Here is a 26,886-nt window from a genome sequence, read left to right as displayed (position 1 = left end):
TCCCAGCTACTAGGGAGGCTGAGGCAGAACAGCTTGAACCCAGGAGGCAGAGGTTGCAGTGAGCTGAGACTGCGCCACTGCACTCCAGCATGGCAAATAGAGTCTCCACCTCAAAATAAATGAATGAATAAATAAAACCGGCCAGGTGCGGTGGCTCACGCCTGTAACTCCAGCACTTTGGGAGGCCAAGGCAGGCAGATCACGAAGTCAAGAAATCGAGACCATCCTGACTAACACTGTGAAACCCCATCTTTACTAAAAATACAAAAAATTAGCCGGGTATGGTGGCACACGCCTGTTGTCTCAGCTACTCAGGAGGCTGAGGCAGGAGAATCGCTTGAACCCGGGAGGCAGAGGTTGCAGTGAGCTCAGATCGCACCACTGCACTCCACCCTGGGTGACAGAGCAAGACTCCGTCTCAAAAAATAAATAAATAAAACCTAGGGGTCGCCAGGCGCGGTGGCTCACGCCTGTAATCCCAATACTTAGGGAGGCCGAGGCAGGGGCATCACCTGAGGTCACGAGTTTAAGATCAGCCTGGCCAACATGGTGAAACCCTGTCTCTATTAAATATACAAAAAATGATTCGGGTGTGGTAGCACATGCTTGTACTCCTAGCTATTCAGGAGGCTGAGGCCTGAGAATTGCTTGAACCTGGGAGGCGGAGGTTACGGTGAGTCGAAATCACACCATTGCACTCCAGCCTGGGTAACGAGCAAAACTCTGTCTCATTCAAAACAAAACAAAACAAAACAAAAAAACCCTAGGGGTCAAATGATGCCCCTGCAGAGCCCAGCAACAGGACATGATGGGGTCAAAGGCTTCATGTCAGGGTAGGGATGCAGGAGGGAGGGAGTGTGAGGGGGCATGGGATGAAAAGGGCAGAAAGCCAGTCCCTGGGCTCAGTGGCTCAACATGCCTGAGACTCACACCATGGGGCGAGCCACTCGATCGATCGCCCAAAGAAAGCTTCTGCACAGACTTGGACCTGAAACTCCACTTGCCCAGCCACTAGCTTCCTTCTTGCATTAGCAACATGGAAGTGGCCCCTCTACTCTTGGCAGGACTATGAAAATGAAACAAGTCAACCTACTTGAAGTATGCAGCACATATCCCACAGACCTAACAATTGGTACTAGATCCTACTACTGAAAAAAATCTGCCTTCCCAGGCTGCAGTGAGGGCCAGGCGTGAGTGATATGTGTGCAAAGGGCATCCTCTCCTCCACCACCCATGTCTCTTCACCGAGCCAGAGTCAAGCTCCACAGGGCCTTTTTTCGCCAATGATTCTGCCAAGCCCGTTCCCTTGGCTATGGTTTCCCTGGATAGTCGCAAGGACACTGGGAATCTTGTTCATGAAGTGAATCCTTATGAAGGAATTATAGTTACTTCAGTTAGGGGTGTAATACTGTGGTTGTGCTGAAAAGAACCAACTTTAACTGTTCCACACATATTTAAGACAAATTTATGGCTGAAATTATATACCTGGTATTTGCTCTGAAATATACCAGGGAACAGAAAGTAGAGAAGGATGAGGCCGGGCGTGGTGGCTCACGCCTGTAATCCCAGCACTTTGGGATGCCAAGGCGGGCGGATCACGAAGTCAGGAGATAGAGACCATCCTGGCTAACACAGTGAAACCTCATCTCTAATAAAAATACAAAAAATTAGCCGGGCATGGTGGCAGGTGCCTGTAGTCTCAGCTACTAGGGAGGCTGAAGCAGGAGAATGGCATGATCCCGGGAGGCAGAGCTTGCAGTGAGTGAGCAGAGATCGTGCCACTGCACTCCAGCCTGGGCAACAGAGCAAGATTCCATCTCAAAAAAAAAAAAAAAAAAGAAAGTAGAGAAGGATGAAACAAGACTGTAGAACACTGACAGCTGTTGAAGCTGGGTGATGGATACTGTAATTCTGTTGTGCACGTTTTAAAAATTCCATAATAGATTTTTTGTTTTTAATTATTTGTAGAGATGGGGTGCCGCCATGTTGCGTGGGCTGGTCTCAAATTCCTGGGCTCAAGTGATCCTCCCACTTCAGTCTCCCAAAGTGCTGGGATTACAGGTGTGAGCCACGATGCAAAGCCAACACTTTTTGTTTTTTTGAGAGAGTCTTGCTCTGTCGCCCAGGCTGGAATGCAGTGGTGCGATCTCGGCTCACTGTAATCTCTGCCTGCCAGGTTCAGGCAATTCTCCTGTCTCAGCCTCCCTAGTAGCTGGGACTACAGGTGTGTGCCACCACACCCGGCTAATTTTTGTATTTTTAGTAGGGACAGGGTTTCACTATGTTCACCAGGCTGGTCTTGAACTCCTCGACCTCCTTGAACTGGGGAGATGGAAACTGCCATGAGCCGAGATTGCGCCACTGAACTCCAGCCTACGTGACACAGCAAGAGAATGTCTCAATATAAATAAATAAATAAAAATATAACAACAACAAAAACCTACTGAAAGAAGCTCCTGGGAGAAGCGGATTGTAATCTGCAGCAGGGGATATACCAAGTGAGCCTGGATCCTACTGGAGCGCCAGAAAGCAACAAAGCACTGGTGACTATAGCAGTCCTGTCCTGAGGACATCGGAGCTGACTTGTGAGGTGTCCCACGGGCTACATTTGGGACAAATTCAAAAAGAATCATGCTTCCACCTACCTAAAGTTCTAGAATAAGCAAAACTAATCAGTGATGGGACAGCCTCTGGGGAACGGTGGCAGGGATCACATGGGAAGGGGCCCTCCCAAGCTTTCTGAGATGAAGGTTACATTCTCCCTCCTGACAAGGGTTGGGTATATGCAGTGGCCAGAAATCACTGACTGGTATACTAAAGATCTGTGCATTATTTAAAAAGAAAAAAGAGGCTGGGCATGGTGGCTCACCACGTTGGGAGGAGCACATGTAGTCAGGAGTTCAAGATCAGCCTGAGTGAATCTACAAAAAAAATTCTTAAAGAAAAAAATGAAAACCTAACTGCAAATAAATACTAAATTCTTGTTAGCATGTAGAGGGAAGATTACAACTTTCTGCTATTTAGTTGGAAATGCTCATAAAAATAAAGTGAGGCAGGAGCAGTGGCTCACACCTGTTATCACAGCACTTTGGGAGGCCAAGGCACTTGAGCACAGTAGTTCGAGGCCAACTTGGGCAACATAATCAGACCTGGTCTCCAAAAATTTTTTTTTAAATTATCCAGGTAGGCTGGGCATGGTGGCTCACCTGAGGTCGGGAGTTCGAGACCAGCCTGACCAACACGGTGAAACCCCGTCTCTATTAAAAATACAAAATTAGCTGGGCATTGGTGGCACGTGCCTGTAGTCCCAGCTACTCGGGAGGCTGAGGCAGGAGAATTGCTTGAACCCAGGAGGCGGAGGTTGCAGTGAGCCGAGATCACACCATTGCACTCCAGCCTGGGCAACAAGAGCGAAACTCCATCTAAAAAAACAGAAAAAAAAAATTAGCCGAGTATGGTGGCACCTGCCGTTAATTTCAGCTCCTCAGGAGGCTGAGGGAGGAGGATCACTTGAGCCCAGGAGATGGAGGCTGCAGTGAGCCAAGATTGTGCTACTGCACTCTAGCCTGGGCAAAAAAAGTGTGTGAGACCCTGACCCCCACCACCCCAAAAAAGAACTGTAAATAAATATTAAATTCTAGTTAATAATATGTAGAGGGAAGTCTTGCAACTTCCTGCTACTTAGTTTGAAATGCGTCATCAAAATAAAGTGGCCAGGCGCAGTGGCTCACACCTGTAATACCAACACTTCGGGAGGCCGAGGTGGGTGGATCACCTGAGGTCAGGAGTTCGAGACCAGCCTGACCAACATGGTGAAACCCTGTCCCTACTAAAAAAACAAAAATTAGCTGGGCGTGGTGGAGTGCACCTGTAATCCCAGCTACCCAGGAGGCTAAGGCAAAAGAATCGTTGGAACCAGGGAGGCAGAGGCTGCAGTGAGCTGAGATCGCGCTATTGCGCTCCAGCCTGGGCGACAGAGCAAGACTCTGTCTCAAAAAATAAAAATAAAATAAAAAATAAAAATAAAATTAAATTAAAAAAACATACATATACATATATATATATGGCCAGGCATAGTGGTTCACGCCTATAACCCCAACACTTTGGGAGGCTGAGACGCAAGGACTGCTTGAGCACAGGACTTTGAGATGGCACTGAGCTATGACTGTACCACTGCACTCCAGCCTGGGCAACAAAAGTGTAACCCTGTCTCTGATCAATCAATAAAGTGAAGAGTGAAAAGAATTATAAGTGGATGGACAAATATGTGAAACACAAGCAGTTAAATGCCCACAGCAAAACCTAGGCTGTGTATACAGGTAGGTGTTCATTATATTTTTTATTTTATTATTATTATATTTTGAAGCAGAGTTTAATAACTCTTGTTGCCCAGGCTGGAGCGCAACAGCGCGATCTCGGTTCACTGCAACCTCTGCCTCCCAGGTTCAAGCGACTGTCCTGCCTCAGCTCCCAAGTAGCTGGGATTACAGACATGCACCACCACACCTGGCTAATTTTTTTTTGTATTTTTAGTAGAAACGGGGTTTCATCACATTTGTCAGGCTGGGCTCAAACTCCTGACCTCTCAAGTGATCTGCCTGCCTTGGCCTCGCAAAGTGCTGGAATTACAAAGGCGTGAGCCACTATGCCCAGCTTAAATTTTTTATTATTATTTTTTTGAAACGGACTCTCACTGTGTTGCCCAGGCTGGAGTGGAGTGGCGCGATCTCGGCTCACTGCAACCTCCGCCTCCCAGACTCAAGCGATTCTCCTGCCTCCGCTCCCGGGTAGCTGGGATTACAGGCACCTACCACCATGCCAGGCTAACTTGTGTATTTTTAGTAGAGATGGGGGTTTCAACATGTTGGTCAGGCTGGTCTCAAACTCCTGACCTCAAATGATGTGCCCACCTCGGCCTCCCAAAGTGCTGGGATTACAGGGAGTGAGCCACTGCGCCCGGCCTAAGTGTTCACTAAAATTGTATCACCCTTTTTTGTATGTTTGAACATTTTCAAAAGATGTTACTAAAATAAAACAGATTCAACACATTAAATTTATATATATCCATAAGTACATACAGATACTTTAAAAAAAAAAACTAATCTCCCACATTAGAGGTGTTTACATCCAAACTTCATACTCTAAAAATTGTTAAAAGACTAAAGTTCACCCCCAGTTGATACAGACAATCTATAAAAAAAAAGCGATGTGACACATTAGAGAGTTAGAGGTAGAAAATCACCCCACTGTCAGGCGCAGTGGCTCACACCTGTAATCCTAGCACTTTGGGAGGCTGAGGCGGGCGGATCACGAGGTCAGGAGATCGATACCATCCTGGCTAACACCGTGAAACCCCTCTCTACTAAAAATACAAAGAAATTGGACAGGAGCAGTGGCTCACGCCTGTAATACCAGCACTTTGGGAGGCTGAGGCGGGTGGATCACGAGGTCAGGGGATCGAGACCAGCCTACCCACATGGTGAAACCCCATCTCTACTAAAAATACAAAAATTAGCTGGGCGTGGTGGCGGGCGTCTGTAATCCCAGCTACTCGGGAGGCTGAGGCAGGAGAATTGCTTGAACCTGGGAGGCGGAGGTTGCAGTGAGCCGAGATCGCGCCACTGCACTCCAGCCCAGGTGACAGAGGGAGACTCCGTCTCAAAAAAAAAAAATGCAGAAAAATTACCAGGCGTGGTGGCAGGGGCCTGTAGTCCCAGCTACTCAGGGAGGCTGAGGCAGGAGAATGGCATGAACCCAAGAGGCGGAGCTTGCAGTAAGCCGAGATCGCGCCACTGCACTGTAGTCTGGACGACAGAGTGAGACTCCATCTCGAAAAAAAGCCACCCCATCAACCACTGAAGCACTGAAGAACAAGGTATCATTCGGTCAAAATATCACCCCATCCAAAATGCCTCAGAGGACACACACACGCCCCCAACACACCTGTCTTCAGCAAATGCCCTACATGTGGCTTTCCATCTGCTTTCTTCACTGTTCAAAATGAGAAACGTGGGTGTGCCCTTGCTATAACGACTGCCTCACTTCATCTTCCTCTGCTCCCCAAGACAGACCCTTGAAAAGACCCCTGAAGGGCCTCGCTGGCCTCCAGCTTGCTCTGACCACCACAACTGGCCGGCATGCAGTCCGTTACATGCCTGGGTCCTCCTCCCTTAGACCAGGCAACAGCAGCAATGCTTTCTGACTCAGGTGGACACAATGAGTAAGAGTAGTAATTATCTGAACTAAAACAAATGTTTAAAAACTAGAGTTATCGCTCCTTTTCAGGGCAACAAATCCATTTCTCTCTATGAGCCCAAGACCAATTTGACATCCAAGCCAGTTTCTTGGAATTTGTCTCACTAACTGATCCAGGAGTCTTCAGGGTGAGCAGAAACTTCCCTTTCAAGAGGATTTTTAGTGAGGCACACTGCTGGCAAGAAGCCTACAGCACCCACCCACACGCAACACTCCGCGGCCCCTACTAATCTAACTTTAAACGAAAGCTGCGAAACGATGAACAATGCTGCTCTTGCAACCACATTTATTCAAACCTGGCACCAGCAAAGCCTATTCTTACAATTTTTATGATTCAATCCTGGGCACTAGCAACATGCAGCTTCTCTGAAAACAAACCCAAGGCAGGATCAAGTGGTAAATGAAGTATCGGGATTTTAAACATGACTTCTTGGTGGTTTGGGATGGTTTAACACACAGGGATTCGTTTTTCTTTTGTTCCTGAATCCAGCCCACCCACAGCATGCAGTTACAGAAGCCTCAACCACAAAACATTATGTTTGTGGTGCAATGGCCATCTTTCTGACCTCTCACTAATTACACTACGAGGTTCATGGCACTTGTTGGAAAAGAAACATGCCCAAGTTAGTTCAGCACGAGTGGATGAACAGATGTTTGTGGAATGGACAGGTACAGTGGCAACACCCTCACAGGTATGGCCCCACCTGTCTTCAGGGTATTTCATAAATCTTACAGCCTTCCCAGCAACTCTAGGGAATGGTCCTAAAGTGGATATTCACTTAAGAGACCAAATTAGGCTTTGAAATTTACACAGACTCAATCCACCTCCTGGTTTCTTGACCTCTGGGGCTGGCCCATCCTGGGCTGTGAGCTGAAATGATACACCTGAGCTAGCAGTCTTGGTGACTCCTTGAACTTAGACAGATTCACGCCATCAAGGGCACATTGAAAATTATTCTTAGAAAGCAACCGGCCGGGCGCAGTGGCTCCCACCTGTAATCCCACCACTTTGGGAGGCTGAGGCAGGCGGATCACCTGAGGTTGGGACCAGCCTGACCAACTTGGAGAAACTCCATCTCTACTAAAAATACAAAATTAGCCCGGTGTGGTGGTGCACGCCTGTAATCCCAGCTACTATGGAGGCTGAGGCAGGAGAATCGCTTGAACCCGCGAGGTGGAGGTTGCAGTGAGCCGAGATCGCACCATTGCACTCCAGCCTGGGCAACAAGAGCAAAACTCTGTCTCAAAAAAAAAAGCAAGCAACCTAGAGAGGCAATGCCAGTCTAAAATCTTGCTATCAATGCCATTCTGAAATATTTAAAAATGTGAAGTCCAGTGCAATGGTTCATAGTTCAGACTGCAACAGTATTATTATATCAAAGAGCTTTTTTTTTGGAGACAGAGTCTTGCTGTGGTGTGATCTCAGCTCAACTGCAACTTCTGCCTCCCGGGTTCAAGCAATTCTTCTGCCTCAGTCTACTGAGTAACTGGGATTACAGCCACAGACCACCATTCCTGGCTAATTTTTATATTTTTAGTACAGATGGGATTTCACCATGTTGGCCAGGATGGTCTCGAACTCCTGACCTCAAGTGATCCACCAGCCTCGGCCTCCCAAAGTGCTGGGATTATAGGCGTGAACCACCGCGCCCAGCCAGAAATAAAGATTTTAATAAATATTTTCAACTTAAAGGACTGTCCTTTATTTTATTCCTATAGTTTTGGTGATAAAGACCATCTTGCTAATTATGAAAAATGGAAATGGTGAATGATCACTAATTTAAAGATATTTTCCTTGACAAAATAAAAAGTTGGCAAATACAGCCGGGCATGGTGGCTCACACCTGTAATCCCAGCACTTTGGGAGGCCAGGGCAGGCAGATCACGAGGTCAGGAGTTCGAGATCAGCCTGGCCAACATGGCAAAACCTTATCTCCACTAAAAATGCAAAAATTAGCCGGGTGTGGTGGCGGGCGCCTGTAATCCCAGCTACTCAGGAAGCTGAGGCGGGAGAATCACTTGAACCCAGGAGGCGGAGGCTGCAGTGAGCCGAGAGCGCACCGCTGCACTCTAGCCTAGGCGACAGAGCAAGACTCTGTCTCAAAAAAAAAACTTGGCAAATACAAGTCGTTCCTCAAATGTTTCTGGAGACCCGGGACTCCAGGCTCACTAGTGTTGTGGAGTGTCCACAGTCCTAGAGTCAGAAGCCTGCAATTTGCCCCTGGGTTCTCCAACCTGGCAGCTTTGGGACCTACAGCAACTCACTTACCTTTCTGGTGGTGGGTGAAAAATGAGGATGAAAATACCACCTGCCTCAGGCTGCAGACAGCAAGGATTAAAGGTGGCACTATGGGGAAATGTTTTGTGAAATATAATACTACAAATGCAATGTATGAAGAGGATTAAATTGGGTACAGTTGTGCATGCCTGTAGTACCAGCTACTCGGGAGACCGAGGCAGGAAAATTTGTTGAGCCCAGAAGTTCAAGACCGGCCTGGGCGACATAGTGAGAGCCAGTCCTTAAGGAAAAAAAAAAGAAAAACATTAACTGCTCTTGGATGAACCAACAGAAATGCTTTAAAATCTGCCACCACAGAAAAACATTCAACATGACTTCAAGCGGGAATTATCAAACCCTCTTTCCAGCATGGTCTCGGGCAGCAGGGGGGGCAAGGGAAGCATGGTTGAGAGATCCTCCCAAATCTGGGTGGAGGCAGAAGCAATCCTTCCCCATGTATTCCCAGAGTGAAGCCTTGGATTACTTTTTTTAAACTTAGTGTACAGTTCAATGTCTACTTCTCCCAGAACTGTATTTTTCCAGTTAAGATTTTTTTTAAAAAAGACCATCTCTCACATGGACATTAAATGCTAACATCCAAACACGTTAACTGTTTAGTAAAACCTTTTTACTTTGAAACAACTGCAGGCCAGGTATGGTGGCTTATGCCTGTAATCCCAACACTTTGAGAGGCCGAGGCGGGCAGATCACTTGAGTGACGCCAGTTCAAGATAGCCCTAGCCAACACGGCGAAAACTCAGCCTCTATTAAAAATACAAAAATTGGCCGGGCACGGTGGCTCACGCCTGTAATCCCAGCACTTTGGGAGGCCGAGACGGGCGGATCACGAGGTCAGGAAATCGAGACCACCCTGGCTAACATGGTGAAACCCTGTCTCTACTAAAAATACAAAAAAATTAGCCGGATGTAGTGGCAGGCGCCTGCAGTCCCAGCTACTTGGGAGGCAGAGGCAGGAGAATGGCGTGAACCCAGGAGGCGGAGCTTGCAGTGAGCCGTGCCACTGCACTCTAGCCTGGGCGACTGAGCGAGACTCGTCTCAAAAAAAAAAAAAAAAAAAAAAAATTAGGACTGGCGCTGTGACTCACACCTGTAATTCCTGCACTTTGGGAGACTGAGGCAGCAGATCACTTGAGGTCAGGGATTCGAGACCAGCCCGGGCAAAATGGTGAAACCTCATCTCTACTAAAAACACAAAAAATTAGCTGGGCGTGATGGCGGGCGCCTGTAATCCCAGCTACTCAGGAGGCTGAGGCAAGAGAAATGAGGCAAGAGAAACACTTGAACCCAGGAGGCGGAGGCTGCAGTGAGCCAAGACCGTGCCACTGCACTCCAGCCTGGGTGACACTGAGACTCCATCTCGAAAAAAAAAACAACACTCTGATATGAGAAACTAGTTTTATAGGCAAGTAGCAGAAAAGAAAGTGGCCTGGAAGACTTACTCATCTCCAAGAACTTTTATCTTTATCCAAGTAAGACCTTAACCTTCAGCTTCAAGCAAAATCCTCGAAAAGATAAGGACAGCTGTTGGGCATATTCAGGGAAAATTATGTACTTCACACTGCCAAGTAGAACTTTTTTTTTGAGACGGAATCTTGCTCTGTCGCCCAGGCTGGAGTGCAGTGGCGCAATCTCTGCTCACTGCAAGCTCCGCCTCCCAGGTTCATGCCATTCTCCTGCCTTAGCCTCCTCAGTAGGTGTGATTGCAGGCACCTGCCACCACGCCCGGCCAATTTTTTTGCATTTTTTAATAGAGACGGGGTTTCACCGGGTTAGCCAGGATGGTCTCGATCTCCTGACCTTGTGATCCGCCCACCTCGGCCTCCCAAAGTGCTGGGATTACAGGCCTGAGCCACCGCGCCTGGCCAGAACTTCTTACTATCACTTAAAATTATAAAAATAATTTGGAGCAAATTTGCATACTGTAATACATTCAACTCTATGACTAAATGATACATGGTGATCACGCATTCCACAAGAGAATGGTCCTTAGACAGTAAACATATTTTTGTCTTAAAATTAGTGCCACTGGGCAAGGCGGCTCACATCTGTGATCCCAGCACTTTGAGAGGCTGCAGGAGGATCACTTGAGCCTAGGAATTTGAGACCAGCCTGGGCAACATAGTTTAAGACCCTGTCTCTACCAAAAAAAAAAAATTAGATTAAAAATTTAAAAAAATAATAAACTAGTAGCTACATTTACAATTTCTTCACTACATAAACATTTAATGAGAAGAGAAAAAAATTAAATTCTGGCTAGGAGCGAGGGCTCACTCCTGTAATTCCAGCTTTTTGGGAGGCCAAGGTGGGCAGATTGCTTGAGCCCAAGAGTTCTGAGGCCAGCCTGGGCAACGTGGAAAGACCCTGTCTCTACAAAAAATTCAAAAAATTAGCTGGGTGTGGTGACATGTGCCTGTGGTCCCAGTTACCTGGGAGGCTGAGGTGGGAGGATTGCTTCTTGAGCCTGGGAGACAGAGGCTGCAGTGAGCGGAGATCACGCGACTGCACTCCAGCCTGGGTTGACAGAGTGAGACCCTGTTGCAAAAAAAAAAAAAATTAAATTTTAACTGGACATCACTTTTACACGATGCCTAAATATAGCTGATGCTAAATGTATCTGAATTTCCAATTGTTATTTTTTTTTTCCCCAGACGAAGTCTTGCTCCATCACACAGGCTGGAGTGCAGCGGCACGACCTCAGCTCACTGCAACCTCCACCTCCTAGGTACAAGCGATTCTCCTGCCTCAGCCTCCCGAATAGCTGGGACTGCAGGTGTGTGCCACCGTACCTGGCTAATTTTGTTTTGTTTTTTTTTTAGTAGATACAGGGTTTCACCATGCTGGCCAGGCTGGTCTCGAACTCCTGACGTCATGATCCGCCCACCTCAGCCTCCCAAAGTGTTGGGATTACAGGTGTAAGCCACCGCACCCGGCCACCAATTGCTATTTATAATGGAATCACCTGTGAAGTGTTCTCATGGAAAAGTTTCACAAGGATTTATAACAGATCATAAATATCATAAAAATTTCTTAAAAATCAGCACACCGATGAGGCCCCCTAACCACCACCTACCTGCCTACTCTACTTTCACAACCACTTCAACACCGGCTTACAATGTATAATAATACAGACCGGCAATCTACTTGTTTCAGATAAAAGGGACAAATGCTTCGGTAGGAAACTAAAGTTTGCCTCGTGCCTCCCAGGCCCCAAATCTCTACTCATTCATTGTGTGAAGATGCCACTCAAACCACTATCTGCCTCAGATTCCAAACTTCCTGATGGAAACAAATCAAACCTTTCTCTGCCAGGACTTTATTAAGATAAAAAGCATCCAATAAATAGAACCTAAAAGGCTGGGCATGGTGGCTCACGCCTGTAATGCCACCACTCTGGGAGGCCGAGGCCGGTGGATCACCTGAGGTTGGGAGTTCGAGACCAGCCTGACCAACATGGAGAGGCCCCCGTCTCTAGTAAAAATACAAAATTAGCTAGGTGTAGTGGAGCATGCCTGTAATTCCAGCTACTCGGGAGGCTGAGGCAGGAGAATCGCTTGAACTCGGGAGGTGGAGGTTGCGGTGAGCCCAGATTGCGCCACTGCACTCCAGCCTGGGCAACAAGAGCTAAACTCTAACTCAAAAAAAAAAAAAAAAAAAAACCCCTAGAAAATCCTAGTTCCTGCAAAGGTTCAATCAAAGCAAGATTCAAATATAAGGTCACAATTTCCTGGGCCATAAATGCTAATACTAAATGTTAACACTTACACATCTTTCAAAACTGCACAAGGTGAATTAACTTGCTGACAAAATGTAGCAGGATAGCAAGTCCAAGAGGTATAAATAAGGGAAGGGATCACTCCTCTGGGGCCATGAAAAGTAATCAAAAGAAACCGAGAAAAGGTGAAAGCAGTCCATAAGAGAAGAGTCCCCAGCCCAAAGAAAACGACTAAAGGCTTTTCCAAGAATAGAAGACTTCTAACCCCCACATCTTGCTAAAGCCTAAAGAAAAGGGCAGTCTACTGTCTACCCAAAGGAAAGGGACTTACAGAAGTCTTCTTCCCCATCACTGACTCTACCTGTCCCCTACCTGGAGGCCTTAACCAGGGAGCACCGTATATATCTGTGTGATCAAAATATTAGCAGCTGTCCTTTGTCAACGTGGTATTTAACACGAAGAATTTAGGAAAAATAACAAACAGACTTAGATTCCTCATGCTTAGGAATATAGGCCTTCAAGACTCTGAAAATACTAGAAGGAGCCAAAGGAATTTTTGCCTAGAGGCACCAAACAAGTTCAATCAGAAAAACCACAAACAATTAGGCACCTCTCAGCTCCAGGAAGAGGCGGCTAAGCTCCAGGAAGATAGGGAGACTGATAAATAGCGTCCAGTGGCGGCAAGGCCAAGCCTGGCAGTCATTGCCAGCCTCCAATCTGAACTAAAGAATATTCCAAACAACACTGGGGCCTGCAGATTCCATTCACAAATCCCAGGGACCAAGAGCCACCCACATAACCAAGGGGCCCCGGCACCACGGAACAGGGAGAGGAGCACCTGCCAATGTCCTGCGGCCTCCCCCTGCTTTCCAGCTGTGAATGAGGCCCTGGTTCCCACACTTCATTCACAGTCTGGGCTGGGCGGCTGCTGTAACTACATCCCACGAGACCACACACAAAGCATCACGCACAAGGGACAGTGGCAGCACTCTGAGCAATCCATGGAGATTCCCATCCACAAATACCTGAGGAAAAGAGAGCTTAAAGTCCTAAATTTGAATCCTAACTTCAGATGGCACCTCGCGATTCCATGTGGACCACAAATATGCCATCACACCACTCATTTTAAAGAGGGCAAAATCTTGAAAGAGATTCAGCATCAGTGAATTACCGGAGTCCAGAAAAAGAAGCCACTGAAACTGATGCTTCACTGCTGATCCATGTCACCTAAGCAGCAACTGGCAATCAATGTTGGAAATGTGGAGAAGAGATCCCTCATTCTCCTCAAATTTGGCCACTGAACTGGGGGAGAGCATGCAGACCGCCGTACACCCCAAATAATTCATCCATCTGGATTAACTGGGGCAGAACCTCATGAGTAATCTTGAGAATCTCAATCGTTCAACTACTTGAGGAAATAAAGGTAGAAAGGGGTTTTAAGCATCCACGTTTCGGGGCCCAAGCTTGCACCCAAGTAGACTGCCGTTCTAGGGAAGGCAAATACTAACAATCTGGAAAAACATTCAACAATGAAAACAAACGAACTAAAGAAAAAGAAAGCTGAAACCCTCCCAAGTTTGGACCCTGATCTGAGAGAGGCCTGGCTGACCAGAGATTTAGAAACCCGATGAACCCACAAAGGCTTCCTCTGCAATCCACGTGAGAAGGGGCTTCCAGAGGAGGTCCGCCTCTCCGCGCCCTGTGAGGACAAAGGAGGCGACGTTTCCCGCCTCGGGAACCTGGGACTCTCCTGGAATCGGGGGCGGGACCGGGACAAAGAGGAGAAGGCGGTAGGGAAGGAGTGAGGAAGGGGGGTCGCCCCGCCGTGGAGCTCGGGACCCGAGGGGGTGTGTGCTCCAGGCACGTGCGCGCGTCCCCACGACCCCGCAACAGACAAAAGCCCGGCCGCGGGGAGGCGGCAGCCGGGGGCCCGGTGCGCGCGCACCCCCCGCGCGTGGCGCCGCCGCCAGCCGAGGGGCCGCGTGCGGGGGGGAGCGGCTGCGCGCGCACCGAGTCCTCGCCGCCGCCGCCGCCGCCATTTTGTTTCCTCCGCACAATGGAGGAGAGTTAACGGCCGAGCGCGGGAGCAAGGCCGGCAAGGGAGGAAGGGGCCAGGCGCCGGGATGAGGGGACCGGGCGGAGGCGACGAGCGCGGGACCCCTCCAGCCTTGTCACCGCGAACCCTCAGTGGGGACCTCACTGAGGAGGGAGGGCGGGCGGGGGAGGGGCAGAGGCGGGAGTGGGCCCGGCCGCCGCCACATTGGCGCTTACCTTGTCGGCGTCCCCTTCTTCGACCGCAGCCGCCGCCGCCCTCCTGCCACAGCCCGCCGGGGTCTGCCCCCAAAAGCCACGCGGTGCGCGCCGGGCTGCTGGGTCCAAGTGCAATGGCGAGAAGAGGAGGAGGAGGAGGAGTCCGGACCGGGGGCGAGCGGGCGGGCGGGCAGGCGCGCGCCGGGGAGGTGCGGGAACACGTGACCGGCTGAAGCCCCGCCCCCTTTGACGCCGCGTTGCGCCCTGACGCAGGCCCAACCCAAATCGGAGGGAGGGGCGAAAAGAGATAAGGGGGGCTGGGGGGCGGGCGTGAGTTGTCACGTGGTACAAGCGTGGGTGTTTGCGTGCATAGTCACGTGAGTTCGGCACCTTTCCCTCCGCTTTCGATAGGTTGCTCCATCATGTGACAGTGGCGAATTTCGCGGTTTCCTTCGCCATCTGACAACAACTTTTGGCCCCTTCCCTTTGCCGTACTGGGAGTCCTCCATCACGTGACGAGGCCACGCTCTGGTTTTCGCTAAGGCGGTTTTTGAGCGGCCATTACCACGTGATGCAAGGCAAGCGTCAGAGGCGGAGCCTCCCTACGGCTGCGACATTTCGCGCCTGCGCGGCCGCCATCTTACCCCCGTCGCCGTGAGTACGTTAGCGGAAATGGCTCTGAGAGGCTTTGACGCATGTGTACCTTCTTAGTGGAAGTATCTCGGCCGGGGACTTTGGAGCTCCAGTGGAGGTGGCTATGCTTCCCCCATCTCCCTTAAGAGGCACAGAAGGTTAGAGATGTGTGCGAGGAACGGCCAGGTCCAGCGTCTCCTCGTTGCTGCCTCTTGAGCCCGGGGCCGGCGCCAATGTGCGCCCGGGTTCTTGGGTTCTTTCGTCCCGCAGACCTGCCTTGGTGTAGCCTCCCCGGGCAGTAGCTTCCGAAGGCTATAGCCGACCTGGTCGGGGTCCTCTAGCCCGCTTTCCCCTTCCCCCATTGACAGATGGAGAAACTGAGGCCCAGGCCAAAAAATATCTCACTAGAAGGCTCACGGCCAGTTCCTGGAAAAGTTGGGGCTGGGACTCAACGGACGTTCGTCCAGCAACAACGCGGAGCTCCGAAGTAAAGGCGTCCGTGACCGAGTTTCTTGTCCTTAGAAGCGTGGTGTTCTTGAAGGCTCCCAGGCGCCTTATGAGGCCCCCGATGTACAATGTGTGCTTAAACTAAACCCCACTCTCTTCCAGGATCAGGTTGGCCATCCGCAGGCGTAGTTGCTAGGAAGGTTTGACAGATGTCCGCCTGTTGATTCAGACGTTCCCAGGATTTGGAGCAAGAAGAGCAAGGAAGGCCAGGCGCTGTGGCTCACGCCTGTAATCCCAACACTTTGGGAGGCCGAGGCGGGCGGATCAGGAGGTCAGGAGTTCGAGACCAGCCTGGCCAGCATGGTGAAACCCCGTCTGTACTAAAAATACAAAAGAAAATTAGCCGGGTGTGGTGGCACATGCCTGTAGTCCCACCTACTTGGGAGGCTGAGGCGGGAGAATTGTTTGACCTGGCAGGCGGAGGTTGCAGTGAGCCGAGATTGCGCCACTGCACTCCAGCCTGGGCGACAGAGCGAGACTCCGTCTCAAAAAAAAAAGAGCAAGAAGGTGTTGAAAATGGGTTTCCTGGCTGGGCGCGGTGGCTCACGCTTGTAATCCCAGCACTTTGAGAGGCTGAGGTGGGCGGATCACTTGAGGTCAGGAGTTTGAGACCAGCCTGGCCAACATGGTGAAACACCGTCTCCACTAAAAATACAAAAATTAACTGGGTGTGGTGGAGGGCGCCTGTAATCCCAGCTAATCTGGAAGCTGAGACAGGAGGATCGCTTGAACCCAGGAGGCGGAGGTTGCAGTGAGCCGAGATTGCGCCATTGCACTCCAGCCTGGGCGATAGAGTGAGACTCAGCCTCAAAAAAAAATAAATAAATAAAAATTCGCCAGGTGTGGTAGTGTGCTCCTATCCCAGCTACTCAGGAGGCAGAGGCACAAGAATGGCTTGAATCACTTGAACCTGGGAGGCAGAGGTTACAGTGAGCCGAGATGGCACCACTGCACTCCAGCCTGGGCGATAGAGCGAGACTCCGACTTCCCGTCTCAAAAAAAAAAAAAAAATTGAAGTGTAAAGATGTGATTATGTGGCAAGGTAAGGGTTAAAAAGAAAACAAGAACAAGTTTTCCTCTGCTTAGCCAGCTCACTTCAAGGACAGTTAAAAGATAACACTGTCTGAAAAGTCGAGGCCAAAGGAATGGGCTCCAGACACCCTCCTCTGGAGCAAAGTTGAAAAGAAAAATTCCTTTACTGTCTCTCGTTTTCTGAACCATTAATTATGACTATGTTTGCCAATGGTTGTATTTAGTAAGATCTGTAGACTCTTTTTCTTTTGACACAGCTGCAAGGCCAACAGCTGTGCAAAGCCACAAGTTATGCTAAGTCAGCAGTTATGCTATAGATTACATGACCTGTGACTGTATCATTAACTGCTTTTGTTTTGCTTCAGTAAGTTTGCCTATAAAACCACACTCAGTCTTTGTTCAATGCTCAGCTTTTCAGATACAAATCCACTGAGCCGATGTACATCTAAATAAATCCTCCTGTTTACCGTGTTGGTCTCTCTGGTCCTTTGTTTCCTGCAACAATTACAGAAATGAGTGCCTGGCCGGGCATGGTGGCTCACGCCTGTAATCCCCACACTCTGGGAGGCCGAGGCCGGAGGATCCCTTAAGCCCAGGAGTTTGAGGCCAGCTTGAGCAACATGGCAAAACCCAGTCTCTACAAAAATTAGCTGAGAGTGATGGCCTGTGTCCATAGTTCCATCTACTTGGGAGGAGTAGGTGGGAGGATCGCTTGAGCTGTGGAGGTCCAGGCTGCAGTGAGACATGATGGAGTCACTGCACTTTTCAGCCTGGATGGCACAGCTAGACCGTCTCAAAAAAGAAATGAGCGCATGCTGTACCCTCTGCTTTTTAATTTTATTTACATTTTACTGTGGATTTTTAATAGGTAGCATAGTCACATGATATGTCAAATGTGCCAAAGATGCCTGGCGCGGTGGCTCACGCCTGTAATTCCAGCACTTTGGGAGGCTGAGGTGGGCGGATCACGAGGTCAGGAGATCAAGACCATCCTGGCTAACACAGTGAAACCCCGTCTCTACTAAAAATACAAAAAAAAAAAATTAGCCAGGCGTGGTGGTTGGCACCTGTAGTCTCAGCTACTCGGGAGGCTGAGGCAGGAGAATGGCATGAACTCAGGAGGCGGAGGTTGCAATGAGCCAAGATCGTGCCATTGCACTCCAGTCTGGGCGACAAGAGTGAGACTCCCATCTCAAAAAAACAAAAGTGCCAAAGACATGAGAGCACAAAGTCTTCCTCAGACATCCAGTTCCCTCCCTCTTAGCAGCCATTGTACAGTTTGTTTTTTTTTTGAAACGGAGTCTTGCTCTGGTGGTACACATCTGTAGTCCCAGCTACTCAGGAGGCTGAGGTGGGAGGATCATTTGAGCCCAGGAGGTTGAGGCTGCAGTGAACTGAGATTGGGCCACTGCTCTCTAGCCTAGGCAACAGAAGCCCTGTCTCAAACAAAAACAAAACCAAAAAATTGGTTAAAGCTTGAAATTGTTGAAGGTCACTGTGATAATAACAAATGTTAATAACAAAGCCTAGACTGGCTTTTTTCGGAACAGGTCAGTTGTAGTGACTTGCTTGAGCTAACAGCGCTGCCAAGTGGCAGAATGAGGATGGTTACTAGTTTTCTGACTCCCAACTCCAGAGAGCCCAAGGTTACTTAAAACGCTTTTGAAGATCTCATTCCGCTAAGGCGTTTCTTGTTCCAAGGACCCCAAACACAGTAAAGGGCGGATAGGGTCATGATGACAAGCACAGTCTTTGGATCAAACCCAAACCTCCTAGGGTTTGATTTGGAGAAGGACTGATTTGGAGTTAATTCAACATCAAGGGGTTGCTTCAGTACCTGGCATGGAGTTAAAGCTTCAAAAACAGTAATGGTTATGATTGTTACCTCTTGAACGGGTGCCCCATCCAACCAGAAGTTCCTGAAAAGTGTTGTCTTGGCCAGGCATGGTGGCTCACGCCTGTAATCCTACACTTTGGGAGGCGGAGGCAGGGGGATTGCTTGAGCCCAGGAGTTCAAGACCAGCCTGGGCAACATAGTGAGACCCCATCTCTATGTTTTTTATCTGTCTATCTATCTATTTATTTATTTTTGAGATGGAGTCTCGTTCTGTAGTCCCAGCTAGGGTGCAGTGATAATGATCTCAGCTTACTGCAACCTCCGCTTCCCGAGTTTAAGCAATTCTGCCTCAGCCTCCCAAGTCACTGGGATTGCAGGCGTACACCACCATGTTCAGCTAATTGTTGTATTTTTAGTAGAGACTGGGTTTTGCCATGTTGGCCAGGCTGGTCTCAAACTCCTGAACTCAAATTATCCACCCACCTTGGCCTCCCAAAGTGCTGGGATTACAGGCATGAGCTACCGCACCCAGCCCCATCTCTACATTTAAAAAAAAAAAAAATTCAAGAATAAAAACAAAAAGAAGACTGGGGGCAGTGGCTCATACTTGTAATCCCAGCACTTTGGGAGGCCAAGATTGGTGGATCACTTGAGGTCAGGAGTTCAAGACCACCCTGGCCAACATGGTGAAACTCTGTCTCTACTAAAAGTACAAAAATTAGCTGGGCATGATGGCTGGCATCTGTAATTCCAGCTACTCGGGAGGCTGAGGCACGAGAATCGCTTGAACCTGGGAGGTAGAGGTTGCAGTGAGCCGAGATCAAGCTACTACACTCCAGCCTGGGTGACAGCGAGACTGTGTCTAAAAAAAAAGAAAGGGCTGGGCGCGGTGGTTCACCCCTCTAATCCCAGCATTTTGGGGCACCGAGGTGGGCGGATCACCTGAGGTCAGGAGTTCGAGACCAGCCTGGCCAACATGGTGAAACCCCATCTCTACTTAAAATACAAAAAATTAGCTGGGCATGGTGGTATGCACCTGTAATCCCAGCTACTCGGGAGGCTGAGGCAGGAGAATCGCTTGAACTCAGGAGATGGAGGTTGCAGTGAGCTGAGATTGCACCATTGCACTCCAGACTGGGGGACAAGAGTGAGACTTCGTCTCAAAAAAAGAAAAAGAAATTTTTTAAAGTAAAAAGTTTTCAGCCCAACTTTCCAATAAACCCCATCCATCAGGCTCCTAGTCCTTGGTCACCATAAAGGATGGAAGACGCAAGATGCCGTCTGCCCTGTCTTGCCGAACTGCTACCCTGACCCAACCTCGCACCTCTGCCCTTGTCCTTCCACCACTCAGTGGTCACAAACCCTGTATACAACACCATTCTCTCCTTGCCTTAGTGACATCATCTGTCATCTGGCTATTCCTTCTCTCTTCCTTCCCTCCCACTCATTGGTTGAAGATTGAGGTCATCCCCCTCTTGTAATCCCTCAGTCTAGACAGGTCCTGTCACTCTCAGTGACTCTGCTGTCCTTACAGCCTCTCTATTCATTGTCTTCCTTATCTTGAAAGATTCCACCCACTCTCCCAATCACACCCAGTTAACTTCCCTCTTGAAAGCTTTTTGTCTTATGCCTGTTCCCTTCTTGCCCCACAGGGTGGACATGAGTGACCACTCTGGGATGGACACTATGGGATGACCACAGTCGTTGGGGAGTCATTCCTCTCCCTTGATCAAACTGTAGTCTAGATGGCAGGTCCCTGCTGCCTGACTCCCAAACTAGACCCACACCTTGACCACAATGATTGACTCAATGATTTACAATGAGCAAATGATCATAATCAGGCTGGTCAGAGTCAGTGAGCTCCAGGCCTGAGACTTAGGAGCAAGAAAAGACTTTTCTGGCCCTCTAATCCCAGCACTTTGGGAGGCTGAGTTGGGTGGATCAAGAGTTCAAGAGTTCAAGACCAGCTTGGCCAAGATGGTGAAACTCCATATGTACTAAAAATACAAAAATTAGCCAGGCATGGTGGCGGGTGCCTGTAATCCCAGCTACTCGGGGGGCTGAGGCAGAGAATTGCTTGAACCCAGGAAGCAGAGGATGCAGTCAGCCGAGATCATGCCACTGCACTCCAGGCCTGGCGACAGAGCGAGACTCCGTCTCAAAAAAGAAGACTTCTCATCTTAAAGCCAGGAAAATGTGGCTGCTTGCAGTGGCTCACACCTGTAATCCCAGCACTTTGGGAGGCCAAGGCAGGCGGATCACGAGGTCAGGAGATCGAGACCATCCTGGCTAACATGGTGAAACCCTGTCTCTACTAAAAATACAAAAAAATTAGCCAGGGGTGGTGGCGGGCACCTGTAGCTGTAGTCCCAGCTACTCAGGAGCTGAGGCAGGAGAATGGCGTGAACCCGGGAGGCAGAGCTTGCAGTGAGCCTAGATTGCGCCATTGCCCTCCAGCCTGGGTGACAGAGCAAGACTCCATCTTAAAAAAAAAAAAAAAAAGCCAGGAAAATGTATGATGTGTGTATTATTAGGTTTCTCCCGAGAAAGCTAATAGGAGGTAGGTAGATGAGAGGGGATTTATTAGGATAATTGGCTCATGTGATCATGGAGGCTGAGATGTCCTACCACACGCACTGACTGTAGACCCTGAAAAGCCATTTGCTCCAGTAGCTGGAGACCCTGAAAAACCAGTAGCGAGGCTCAGTCTGAATCCTAAAGCTTCAGAGCCAGGGACACCAATGGTGTAATTCCCAGTCCGTGGCCGAAGGCCTGAGAACCAGGGATCACTGATAAGTCTTGGAGTGTCAAGGAGGAGAGTTCTGAGGAGGAAAATCCTTTCTCTCCTTTTTCTGTTCTGTCGGAGCCCCAGCAGATTGGATGGCGCTCACCCAGAAGTAATGCTTTATCAGACGTGTTGCTCTGTCTCTCAGGCTGGAGCACAGTAGTGTGATCTCAGCTCACTGCACCCTCCGCCCCCTGGGCTACAGTGACCCTCTCACTTCATCCTCCTGAGTAGCTGGGACAACATGCGCGTGACCACCACACCCTGCTAATTTTCATAATTTTTGTTGAGACAAGCTTTCCACATGTTGCCCAGGCTGGTCTCGAATTCAAGCTCAAGTGATCTGCCCACCTCGGCCTCCCAAAGTGCTGATTGCAGGCGTGAGCCACGGAGCCCAGCCACTGTTTTTTTTTCTTCTTTGTCTTATTTTTACCACATCACAGCTCAAATCTGAGTATTTTCTAATCCAGCCAAGTTCACACCTAAAATTAACTATCACAGCACAGTGTGGTTGGAGGCAGGGAATATACCCAGATAAAAGAACTTGGCAGAGAGTGAAGCCAACCCAGAAGAAAGTGGAGCCAAAGCATGGAGCCAGAAAACACTATGGTGGTTCCTCAAAAAATTAAACATAAACCAGGCACAGTGGCGAGTGCCTGTCATCCCAGCTACTCGGGAGGCTGAGGCAGGATGATCCCTTCAGTCCAGGAGTTCAAGGCCAGCCTAGGTAACATAGTGAGACCCAGTTGCTTAATAAATAAGAAAGAGATGGAGATGGCAAATTTTATGCTATATGTATCGTACCACAATCCTTTTTTTTTTTTTTTTTTTCTGAGACAGAGTTTTGTTGTGTTGCCCAGGCTGGAGTGCAATGGTGTCATCTTGGTTCACCACAACCTCTGCCTCCTGGGTTCAAGCGATTCTCCTGCCTCAGCCTCCCGAGTAGCTGGGATTACAGGCATGTGCCACCATGCCTGGCTAATTTTTGTATTTTTAGTAGCAGCAGGTTTTCACCATGTTGGCCAGGCTGGTCTTAAACTCCTGACCTCGTGATTCGCCTGCCTCAGCCTCCCAAAGTTTAGGGATTACAGGCGTGAGCCACCGCACCCGGCCGCCAGGAGCTATTTTTTAGATGGCCATGGTAACAGGAGCTGGGGCTGAATAAAATGCCAGATTCAAAGGATCCAGGAGAACAAAGGCATTGAGGAAGGGGTTAGTGCCAGCATAGGGTAGAACTTGAGGGCTCTGGAACCAAGACCTGGGTTCAAATGCCTTCTTGGAAACAAACAAACAAAAACGCTGGCTGGGCTTGGTGGCTCATGCCTGTAATCCCAGCACTTTGGGAGGCCGAGGCAGGTGGATCACATGAGGTCAGGAGTTTGAGACCAGGCTAGCCAACATGGTGAAACCCCGTCTCTACTAAAACTATAAAAATTAGCTGGACGTGGTGGTGCGCGCCTGTAATCCCAGCTACTCGGGAGGCTGAGGCACGAGAATCACTTGAATCTGGGAGGTTTAGTGAGCTGAGACTGTGCCGCTGCATTCCACCCTGGGCCACAAAGGGAGACTCTGTCTCAAAAACAAACAAACAAACAAGCAAACAAAAAAAACCAGCATGGGCAATGTGGTAAAACTCAATCTCTACAAAAAATACAAAAATTAGTCAGGTGTGGTGTTGTGTATCTGTAGTCCCAGCTACTCGGGAGGCTAAGGTGGGAGGATCACCTGAGGCTGCGGTGAGCCACGATTGCACCACTGCACTTCAGCTTCAGCCACAGAGTGAGACCCTGTCTCAAAAAAAAAAAAAGGCTGGGCCAGGTGGTTCACGCCTGTAATCCCAGCACTTTGGGAGGCCGAGGCGAGCGGATCACTTAAAGCGAGGAATTCGAGACCAGCCTGCCCAACATGGCGAAACCCCGTCTCTACTAAAAACACAAAAAATTAGCCAGGCGTGGTGGCAGGCGCCTGTAATCCCAACTACTCGGGAGGCTGAGGCAGAAGAATCGCTGGAACCCGGGAGGCGGAGGTTGCAGTGAGCCGAGATCGCACCACTGCACTCCACCGTGGGTGACAGGGCGAGACCGTCTAAAAAAAAAAAAAAAAAAAGTGGTGGATATTGAAGAAAAATTCCCCGAGAGGGTAAGGTGGACACAGTTGAAATCTTGGGGCGGATTGCCTGGAGGTGACTGACAGTGGCAGCTGGCACAAGGGGGCAGCAGCGAGCTTCCAGGCAGCGGGGCCCACCCCAAGGGGTCAGTCCCTTCGCAGATCCAAAGTAGCTGGGGAGCATAGTGACTGCAGGACCTCAGGTGCCTGGGCCCTGAGAGAGGGGAGGCCTGGGGGCATGTGTCCAGGATGGGTGATGGGGGAGGTGGACACGCTGCCTCTGCCTTCTGGAGTCCAGGGATTAGGGCCTAATCAGGGGAAATCTGAGCTGCCTGAAGGTTGGAATTCAGGCAGAGCCAGCAGCCAGTGGGTTTCCTGCCCACCCCCCCCTCCTTCCCTTTGAGAGAATCGCCCTAGTTCAGAGACTCCTAGGGCCTTGGAAGCTGGGGTTCCCCCTACCAGCCGCCACTGGCTCACTGCCCCCCACAAACACACCAGGCCTGGACCTGTACAATAGGCACTTTATTAGTGGTTGGAATGCAGTTACACGCAGGGGTGTGCAGACGCAATGGGGGCAGGGCTGGCGCAGGCACAGGAAACGGGAGACCCCCCCCCTTTCCCCTGGGGCCAGGGGTTCTCCCTCTCCAGGATCCTGGGACAGTGCTGATGAGCAGAGACGTGAAGTCTGAGGGGGCCTTGGAATATGGCAAGGGGGCAACTGGGAAGCCAGGTCCCCTGAGTTCGACAAGTTTGGCAAAAGGATCAAGTGAGGTGTGTGGGCAGAGGGGCCCGGTTTGCCCAGGGCATCTGCCCTCCACCTCTCCCCCTGAAATCATCCCTTGGGTGGGTTTAGTTTCCTCTCTTACAAAGAGAGCTGTGTCAATAACTGGCAGAGGAAGTCGGGAAATTCAGCCTAACTCCCTCCAGCCCAGCAGGTTTCCATTAAACAGCTATTAGCGATCTCCTCTTCAGCCCACTCTCCACTGCCAGCCCCCGCAAAACTCTCCCTCCCTCTCCCTCCTTCCCAGCCAGGAGACACCCCCACCTGGGCACACACACTCCCACCCCAGTCACTTCCAGCTAGGAGGGAGCAAAAGGAAGGCACTCCTTGGCGGCCCCATCTCAGCTGTTGAGACAGATGGAAAAAAAGTTAATAGACCCTTTAATGCATGTCCAGGTTAAAAAATAATAATAATAAAGAAATGCTTCTGGTGGCCCTTGAGCCAACTGTTCAGGTGTGGAGAAGGGGTTCAGTCCTGGCCGGAGCAGGCAGGAATAAACGTGGGTGTTCACTGCGGCCAGCAGCTCCCTCAGACACAAACACCGTCCTTCCTGTGGTCTGGCCCCTTGTCGTGTAAGCGGGGGACAGGAAGCATGAGGGAGCTTGCGGAGGTCGGGCCACGTGCCATCCCAGACATCAAGAGGCCCCAATGGGTTTTTACTTGTTTCTCGCAATCTTGAGGGGCAGCCATGAAAACTCCAAGCGCCCCTTGGCATAAGAAGGAGATGCCCCAGACTCTCCACGTCCAGAAACTGGTGGGATCTGGCTCATGGGGAGGGGCAGAGCGGCAGTGATAGGACTTCGGGTGAGCCCAAGGGGCTGGGGGAACAGACCCAGCTACTGAGCACCCTGCGGCGTGAGACTCCTTGAGAGGTGGGGAGCGCGGGGCCTTCAGGACTCCGCTGCCTTCTTGTTGGTCTTGTTCAAGAGTTTCTTGAGGGTGGAAGACATGAAGTAAGGCCTCTCGGCCGAGCCGTCATTCCTCTCCAGGTCCTCCACTGTGGAGAGAGGTCCCAGAGCAGGAGGCATAAGGGGAGCCCACAGGCAGGGGCCTCAAGGACGGGGGGGTGGATGAGGGTCACAGAGAAGCCTCAGAGGGTTAGAAAGCAGACACACTGGGACCAGAGAGGGGCAGACTGTAGTGGGCTCCAAGGGACACACAGGATCTCCACACTCCCAGGCCAGGAAGCCCCCCCACTTCATGCACCCCCAATCTGCATGGAGGAAACCTGGCCTCCACGCCAGCCTCCCTCACTCTCTACTCCTCGGCTTCCGCCCGCTTCCCCTCCTCCGCACTCCCCTTCAACAGGATGTCTCTCAGCTCGGGCGACATGAAGTAGGGTCGCTCCTGAGAGCCGTCATTCCTTTCCAGGTCCTCACCTGGGCTCCCCCCGGGAACCAGCAGGGGGAAAATGGGGTGGTCGGAAAGGGAACCGGAAGGGAGGGAACCGGAAGGGAGGGAAAGAGGGAGGCAGGGAAGAACAGGGAAGCCAGCAGGCATGGAGGAGAGGAAGAGAGAAGAAAAAAACAAACAAAAAAAAAAACAGATGGAGAGACCAGAGTTAGTGGCAGCCACAGATCCCACCCCCCAATCAAAGCCAGAAACTGCGAAGCGCGGGCGGGCTCCAGGGCAGCGTCCAGGCTGCAGCCTGGGCCAGTGGACAGGAGGTCGGAGCTGCTTCTAAGCGCAAAAGGAAACCAGGAGGACAGGCTGGGGACCCAGGACGAGGGACAGCCAAGCCCTGGGGAAGCTGGGGGCAGGCGAGCATGTTTCCCCGTTGGAGGGTGATGTGATGCCCAGTGGAAAGAAGGGATTTGGGGCCCAGCAAGGTTTGGGGTGAGGGGTCACTCACAGAAGCAGAGGAACAGCGTGTCCACACACATGCCATAGACACTGAAGAAACCATGTGCAATCAAGTAGGAGCCAACGATCACCGTCTGGGCAAGGAGAAACAAGGTGTCCCTGCTCCGCGTCCTTCCCAGAGCAGCCCCCACCCACTGAGTCCATCCTACGCTGGGACCATGTCCTTCCCCTGCCAAGAAACCCTCTTTGGATTAGTGACATCCCAACCCCTCACCCCCGCTGGCAGGGCCCCACCATCCACACAAAGCCCTCTTTCTCTCTCTCCCTCTCTCTCTCTTTTTCTTTTTTTTTTTTTTTTGAGACGGAATCTCACTCTGTCGCCCAGACTGGAGTGCCATGGTGAAATCTCGGCTCACTACAACCTCTGCCTCCCAGGTTCAAGCAATTCTGCCTCAGCCTCCAGAGGAGCTGGGACTACAGGCACGTGCCACCATGCCTGGCTCATTTTTGTATTTTTAGCAGAGACGGGGTTTCACCATGTTGGCCAGGCTGGTCTGGAACGCCTGACTTCAGGTGATCCACCTGCCTCGCGGCCTCCCAAAGTGCTGGGATTACAGGCGGGAGCCACCACACACCACACACCCGGCCTTTTTTTTTTTTTTTTTTTTTTTTTTTTTTTTTTGAGACAGGGTCTCATGGTCTCACTCTGTAGCCCAGGCTGGATTGTAGTGGTGCAATCTCAGCTCACTGCAACCTCTGCCTCCTGGGCTCAAGTGATCCTCCCGCCTCAGCCTCCAGAGTAGCTGGGATTACAGATGTGCACCACCGTGCCCGGCTAACCTTTGTATTTTTTGTAGAGATGGGTTTTTGCCACGTTACCCATTA

The 26,886-nt window shown here is 50.3% G+C and overlaps 2 protein-coding genes and 1 long non-coding RNA gene across 16 annotated transcripts in view; 1 reads left to right on the top strand and 2 right to left on the bottom strand.

Annotated features, from left to right (window-relative positions):
* The window catches only part of ILF3 (interleukin enhancer binding factor 3), a 37,823-nt gene extending 22,969 nt beyond the window's left edge, over nt 1-14,854 (bottom strand). For 8 of the 11 annotated variants that reach the window (XM_054463922.2, XM_063657809.1, XM_063657811.1 and 5 more), the window contains exon 1: nt 14,538-14,854. The gene's annotated coding sequence lies outside the window, so the exon portion shown is untranslated. Of the gene's footprint in view, nt 1-3,299; nt 3,418-10,980; nt 11,087-13,903; nt 14,153-14,537 lie in introns of those variants that run through there. The other 3 variants (XM_054463923.2, XM_063657807.1, XM_063657808.1) reach the window with 3 other exon arrangements.
* A 108-nt stretch (nt 14,855-14,962) lies between these two features.
* LOC134738823 (uncharacterized) lies at nt 14,963-17,159 on the top strand. Its single transcript, XR_010124940.1, has 2 exons — nt 14,963-15,174; nt 15,518-17,159. It is a non-coding gene; the product is annotated as an uncharacterized LOC134738823 (long non-coding RNA).
* Nucleotides 17,160-23,919: 6,760 nt separating this feature from the next.
* SLC44A2 (solute carrier family 44 member 2 (CTL2 blood group)) overlaps nt 23,920-26,886 on the bottom strand; it is a 42,727-nt gene continuing 39,760 nt past the window's right edge. For 2 of the 4 annotated variants that reach the window (XM_054463903.2, XM_054463902.2), the window contains exons 21-22: nt 26,051-26,135; nt 23,920-25,195 (exon numbers count right to left, since the gene is read on the bottom strand). In XM_054463903.2, coding sequence (XP_054319878.2) covers nt 25,089-25,195; nt 26,051-26,135 — 192 coding nt within the window. In that variant the 3' untranslated portion in view covers nt 23,920-25,088. Of the gene's footprint in view, nt 25,578-26,050; nt 26,136-26,886 lie in introns of all 4 variants that reach the window. The other 2 variants (XM_054463901.2, XM_054463900.2) reach the window with 1 other exon arrangement.

Source organism: Pongo pygmaeus, chromosome 20 (assembly GCF_028885625.2).
Source record: "Pongo pygmaeus isolate AG05252 chromosome 20, NHGRI_mPonPyg2-v2.0_pri, whole genome shotgun sequence".
Lineage (NCBI taxonomy): Eukaryota > Metazoa > Chordata > Mammalia > Primates > Hominidae > Pongo > Pongo pygmaeus.
Note: the sequence above shows the minus strand (reverse complement) of the source record. Positions and strands in the feature narration are given on the sequence as shown.